The sequence below is a fragment of the Cariama cristata genome, unplaced genomic scaffold (genome assembly GCF_000690535.1).
Source record: "Cariama cristata isolate BGI_N322 unplaced genomic scaffold, ASM69053v1 scaffold5074, whole genome shotgun sequence".
Lineage (NCBI taxonomy): Eukaryota > Metazoa > Chordata > Aves > Cariamiformes > Cariamidae > Cariama > Cariama cristata.
This window is the reverse complement of record NW_009614534.1, coordinates 32,690-39,751: the sequence shown is the minus strand read 5'-3', so window position 1 is coordinate 39,751 and position 7,062 is coordinate 32,690. Positions and strand designations below refer to the sequence as shown.

At 37.2% G+C, this 7,062-nt stretch overlaps 1 protein-coding gene across 1 annotated transcript in view; it reads left to right on the top strand.

Annotated features, from left to right (window-relative positions):
* Positions 1-3,272: 3,272 nt before the first annotated feature.
* The window catches only part of SECISBP2 (SECIS binding protein 2), a 29,690-nt gene continuing 25,900 nt past the window's right edge, over positions 3,273-7,062 (top strand). The window contains exon 1 of the mRNA XM_009699456.1: positions 3,273-3,512. Coding sequence (XP_009697758.1) covers positions 3,273-3,512 — 240 coding nt within the window. The remainder of the gene's footprint in view (positions 3,513-7,062) is intronic.

Genomic DNA, 7,062 nt, shown 5'->3' with positions numbered 1-7,062 from the left:
TCACTTCCCACCAGGTGGGACGGGGAGCGCCAGACATTTCTTCGGTGGGGTTAAGTACGCGGCCCCGTTCTTACTCAGAGAGCGGGGAGGCTGCTGCAAGGACAGGTAGACATCCCGGTCGCTTTAAAGATGCGTGCACAAACTCTAACCGGTGACAAAGGCGTTACATTGCACATGGACTTCTTTCTTTCCTGGTCAGGCTTGGGGTTTTTCAAAGTTAGCGATTAGCCTGCAATCACAGTTGCTTCCTGTGATACGCTCTGTGTTTAGTGAATAAGGTATTCTCAATAATTTCTCAATAATGCTTTGCTTTAGTAATCTCCCAAGCTTATGCTTTTCATATATATTAGCGTACTTAACTGCCAGTTTCACATTTTATTTGCCCCTATTGCAGTGGATATTCATTGTATATTTGGATCTACCTGGTAAATTCAGGAACAGAAGAGTTTCCAGTTATCTGTAATTTACTTTAGGCTGTCAGAGCTCTTTAAATGTTTAAGATAGAAATGACTGCTGAGCAGCAAGAGGTTGCAGGGAGTCCAGTTTATATGCTCAAGCATTGAAATTACCATTCCAATATTTTTAAAAGCCTTGTGTGTTATTCGATTATTGAAATTGGCTTTGACAAGTGAAAAAAAAATCCCAGTTTTCATGTGGTGTGTCTGTTACCCCCAAATATGCAATGAATTATGGGAATGACTTGTGACATGTATTGAGGTGAGTAAAGCTCCGTAACACTGTAATGGCAATAAATACTTCCAGTCTCATGTCAACGTCCTTCCATATATACATATCCAGTTTAAGTCGATGGTAATTCAGAACAAATGGAAAATAAGTCTTAATAGTTTTGTGTTGTGCCAGCAATGAAAAGGCTATATAATTAAGTATTCATTTCAGACTGCCTTAAAATAGGGGTGTACACAAAGCTATTATTTTTACGTACTTCCAGAATTTGATTTTACAGTAGCAGTAGCATATTTATGAGCTTTAGCTTTTGTTGTTCAAATGTAATGTAAGAATTCGTGTATTAGTGTTTACTGCATCTTGTGTTAAACAAGGCTTTATCCTTTCCGTATCTGACCTTTGTGAGTATTTCATGATAAATGTGGGTATTAAATAACTTTGCAGAGCAGTCACGTTTCTCTTAGAATTCCTTAGTTTTGTTTCTCCCTCTTCCTCCATTTCATTTTGGTGAGCTTTACTGTTTTTCATGTTTTGTTAGAAGAGAGCAAACTTAACATTTTTTTATGACAGTTAAGCTCACAAGGATGAGTATTTTTCACTTATAACATTAATCTCCATATGCATGTAGCCAAAAAACATTTTATTTTTCAGGGCATCAAGCTGTCAGCAGAGGTCAAACCATTTGTTCCAAAACATGCAGCGGTAACTGTGGCATGGTCAGAACCCTCAGAAGCATGTGTCTTTCCGAGGTACTTAACTACGTGCTACCCATTTGTTCAGGAACCATCTTTGGATAAGTATGTATATTTTTTGAATCTTACTTCTTGGGGGATTTTAACCTTCCAGTTTTGGACATTGCATACTCTTACGAAGTCAAAGCTGTTACATTAGTATTCTAACTGTAGAAATGCTTGTGCATTGTCTTCCTGATGTAGGTTTTTGCGTTTATGTTCACTGGCCATATAGCTGGTACCTTGTTGCTGGCTCCCAAGGGCCGTTATTGTTAGAGAGCCTTAAGGAGGATTTGTTGGTCTGTAATGATTGATCTGGCTCGTTTGTGCTTTGGAAGGAGCCAAATCCAGTCCTTGGGTGAAAGAATGGTAGTGTTATGGCAAGGCTGGGGTAAGTATAGTCATATGAAAGGAAGAGGAAGATTCTCCAAGAAGGTTTCTCATGCTGTGAAACATTTAAATAATTTATAAGGCTCTTTCTGGATCTCCTCTCCACAACCTGTGCACCCCTAGAAAGGCAGTTTTAGTAAGAATGCTACAGGTTTCTAAAAGTTTTTTTTCTAATAAGACCTGAAAAAAAAGGCATTTGTGATAGACTTATGAAAGTATTATTAACCCCGGAGCAAGCTAGAAAAAAGCTTGCATGGTAAAATGGAAAATAACCCAGTCTTATAAGAATCTTGTGGTGTTACATAGTTCTCTAGTTGCTTCTCAGAATTCTAAGCATTGGATTAATTTTGCAATTACTGCAAAGTTATTGGTGCATCCTAACAAGTTCAGTTAGAGCCTCAGTGAACACATTCATTGTAGGCCTTCATTTTATTCTACAGGAAATCTCCATTTTCCACCCATTTTGATTTGTAATAGAAATTTAACATTGAAGTGAGTATGCCCTGATGTATGCATTAGAAAAAACACAGCATTAGCATTAAATCAATTAGTATTAAAAAAAGAAGCCAGCAGACAGCAGCAGTATTCTGATGAATGTTTTGCCTTGTGGGACTGAGCCATAGTTATTTTTTTGACTCTCTTCTGTTACTTCTCCGTGTGTAAACTGTGGTTGTAAGAGTTCTTTTGACTACAGTCTATGAGAATTGCAACAGGCAGGAAGAAATGTGCTACCTGAAGTCTCTTGTTCTGATGAGAAAGTTTCTCTGTCATTATCTACCCAAGATGCAGAGGTAGTCCACTTCATGGTGAACAGCTTTGAAAACTAAATGCAACTTTCTTAAGTTGAGAAATTTCCTGTCTCCCCAATCAAATTTGCATCTTGGCATATAGTTTCTGTACAAACTGTAGGAGGAAATTGGAAGGGAACTTTCGGTATACGTTTGAAGGAAAAAGGCATGCCCCAGACATGTTGTGTTTTCATGAGCTGTGATGGTTAAATGCAGGTCAGTTAACTATTATCTCATAATTCTGTATTGTATTTCATACCTGTCTTATACCCTATAAGATGCGATACTCCTACTTTGTTATTATGGCATTTTAAGACAGGTTTTATTGTTTGTATTACTGCAGTCAAGTATGTAATCTGTGTCATGTAGTTACACTGTGCTTTTGGTTTGTTTCACAAGAAAAAGCCTACCAAAAATAGATCTTGATAACCTTGGACAGAAATGAGGACTATAGCTGCAAAGCAGACTAGATTTGAAACTTGGAAACAGATAACATCTTTTTGTTAAACTGCATGTTTTCCCAAAACAAAATCATTTTTAAAGCAGTCTATAGCAGTGGGTAAATACTTAACTGAAGTCACGTGGAATAGTTTTCTTTTGAAATACAACTTTCTTGTTAAACAAATCCTTCAGCCAAGGAATGGTATGTTTATCTAGGCAACAAGTATATGCTGAAGATATGCCCCGGGATGAGTTCTTATCTCTTTCTCAATGTCCATCACATAGTGTTCTGGGAGATCCTGCCTTCCGTGACTACTCCAGCTGCTCTTACTCACCTGATGTTGTTTCAAATGTATATCCAGTAGCTGGCTCACAATACCATTCTGACAACTCAACACACTATAATGGTTCAGGAATAGTCAGTGAATCTGCTGAGCAAACGCATCCAATCAGACACGAAAGTAAGAATATTTCAAAGGTGAGCAAATACATCTTTTTTTAAAAATTAAAATTAAATTCTTATTTTAAATCAATCTTTCTAAATGTTTGGTTCATTTTTTAAAGTGCATAATCACTCTGTTAAGCAGTGTTTTTGGAACATGAGGGGAATTTTTATCTTTTTTCCTCAGAAAGCAGCATCTGGGAAAAAGACCATTCATTTGTGAACTATGCTTTCTTTTGTTCACTGTTTGGACTTGGAGGGGTGGCAGAGGGGAAGGGCTTTTTTTGAGTCCAGTGGCAGCTTCCATGAACCTGAGTTAAGAGAGACCTGGTGGCTGTAGTCTGCTATGTGGCTGATAAGTGATGAGACCACATGTGTTGTTGAAGGATTTCCAAGACCTGCTACAGGTACAAAACAATCCACAAGAGTGTGGGAACTTGCGTTGATGTGGAGAGAGAAACTTGGACAGTATTTTCAAACAAAGAATAGACAAAATCTGCAAGATATAACAATCAGGGGAAAAATATCAAGTATATTATTAACCCATTTTGTTTGTGGTTAGACATTGTCTCTGTGATTTGTAAGGCTGCTGTTGTTTCCAACAGGTTCAAGTAATCTGTTCTCCAGTCACATCCTTCTAGTGGACCTTACTCCCTAGGCAGAGACCTGGTAACTTCACTGTGGTCAAGCCTGTGTAAAGGAAGTTGTAAGATTAGGTCCTAAGCATGCATTACTAGACATAAGATACAAAGGCTAGACACCTAAATTTAGTAGTTCTCTTGCTGAGGGAAGAATTAAACACTGAAGCTTTCTGGGGAGATGATTAGCTCAGCATTAGCACAAGTGATATAATGTGAAGAAACTTAGTTTAGCTTCTGGGAGTTTTTCTGTGATCTTCGTAGTGGCTTGGACTGAGCTTTGTACTAATTGGCAATCTTTTTGTCACTGTTCCCTGTCAATTTTTTTTTTTTTTTTGTGAGCTTGAAGAGAAATTCTTGATCTTCGTAGCTTTGCATTACTTTATTCACGTCTCTTAAAGCTTTTACAGTTTAGCTTTGGAGGCCAGGAAATGCCTTGTCCTCCCACCCAAGAAAATAATGTTGGTGCCAGATGTACTTTGAATTTAGTCCAGCATCCTATAAGTAATTGTAAGAGTTAAGCCACTTGTCTAGGTTGATACAGTATGCTTTGCATAGATGCAAACCCAGTGCTCGTTCCATGCCTGCTGTACTGATTCTTGAGCCCGACTCTGCCAAACTATGTTTCTTGCAAGAATCACAAGGCTTTCAGGACTTTACAGTACAGGTGAATGTGTTTCCTTTGCTGGGATCATGTAGGTGTATATTTTCTACTTACTTTCTGTCTGCTCCAAGTGTTTTGGATGTTGTGACATCAGTCTTGCATAGTTTTTCTCATAATACGTCGTTTAGTCAGAAGATTGGAATGCTTTTGAGATTTTAGCCCTGTTCTAGAAGAAACTCAGTTCTAGAAAATCAGACTGGATGATTTAAGACCAAACAATTTTAAACTATTGGAAGTGCTCTGATTAATGAGATCTTAAAAGTACAGTTGTCTAGAAAGATACGGAGTGATCCCTCTTGATTGGGCTGTAATATGTGCTAAAAATGGCATAGTTAAGAAGGTAGATAAAATTCAATAATAAATCTCTAACTACATGTTCCTGTTTTTATTGATTATTTGTGGTTATGGTATACTAACTATTTATGTTATATTAACCTGATGGTCAAGCTCTAGATGCAGAGGTAGTTAACTGAGGTTAAGGCAAAAGGTTCAAGTTACAAAGTTCAAGTAAAATCAACTAACTATGTCACAAATACTTACAGCAGAGGAGATCAAAAGAGGGTGAGAAAAAATTAGACAAGAAAAGGCATGATGGGGGTGACATGATTGTGAACAGGACTTCGTTGCAGACCTCTACATGCAGCAGAGATTCCATGAAGCCAGGTACAAATGTTGATTGGTTAGAAATATGTCAAATAGACGTAAAATGGTTGATTGTGCTATAGCCTCCAGTTTGTGACCATGTTTCTAAAATCTAGAATAAGGAACAAGATTTCTTTCCTGTGTGACTTTTTGACAAGGGTTGGTGACTTATGTATTTTTGCTGATTGAACAAATTCATGTAAACTAATATGAAAAATTTCCTAAGCAAGCAGTTAAATTTACAGTTGCTTGTTGAGTCAGTGTTGTGCATACGTATTGTTTATAATTGCTAAGTTGTTTTTTCAGTATGAGCTGTGTAGCACTAGTTCTTGTGATGATTACTGTAGTTATATCAACTAGTGTACTATAAAACATACCTAGAAATGATCACAAGCAAGTTTAATTATTTAGACTTCACATGCTTTATTCAGACAGGTTCAATAAAACTACAAACAAGAAGTCAACTCAAACTACAAAACCAGAGCCTCTTCATGTACCTGCATTTGAAGCTACCATTCTGCATTTCCACAAGTCACAGAGTTTGGGAAGCAGTGAGATATTGAATGTACAGCATAAAAGTGGACCAATATGTTCAGCAGAAAGTAACATTACGTGCCTTAGTCAACCACAGATGTCTTTCTTGTTGAATACAGAGGTTAGCTGTTGCTTTCATGTTGTAGAACTCATAAAAATAAAACTTGTCTAAAGTTCAGGCATTTCTGAAAGCAAGTATTTTGCATTCAGTATAGTAGTTTAAGACCTGTTTAAGTACCTTTCAAGCAAGGAGTTTCAGGGCCAGAGGTTTTATGGTTCTTTTTGTAGATGGTGGTGTCAGTGCTTGCTGTCTCCTCTTTTACCCTTTCTTACTATTCTTTCCTTGTCTGTGCTGCCAGTAGATAGGGGAAAGCCAAGTACTGTTAGAGTATAGATTGGTACTGCTACGGTCTAGGCTTCTGGCTTGCCTATACAGAGCACATATGTTTCTGAGGTTTCTTAACAGCTTCTTGTTTTCTCTCTCACCAGGAAATAATAGGTAAGCAGTCACTTATGCGATAGTTTTAACAGATTAAAAAAAAAATCTGGAATATTGTGCTTAATTGCTTTTTGCTAAAGGATAAAAATAAGAAACTGAATTCCAGAAGGAGGAGAAAATACTGTTAAGATGTAAGCATTTAGCTTTATTCTTCTTGATTTCCTTGGTTCTCTATTTGTTGGTAAATACAATACTCTCACATTCAGCAGTATGTCACATATATTGAATCAGAGTTTTCAACAGTGATTAAAGATGAATAATTTTGAAGGATCCAAACAGCATGATATCTCCAGTGCCTCTTGAGTGGAAAACTGCCTGTGATGGGAAGAAAGACCTTTCTGCTGTTACTTGAGTTTCGTTTTTCATTGCTAGTTTGAGTTTGATGATGGACTTTGTTTTTAATGTACTTGGAACATTAAAACTTTTTCTTGTTCGTTCTTAAAATTGTTGTTTGGATGCTTTTGTAAAATGTAAGAAGGCATCGTCTTGCTTGTGCAGCGGTGGAGAGGCATCTGCTTATATTTTGTAATGCTGTAGGGTCAAAATGATGGTTCCACTAAGAGAAGCAACAGAAAAATCAGGCTGCAAAATTCGCTACACGTTTATATG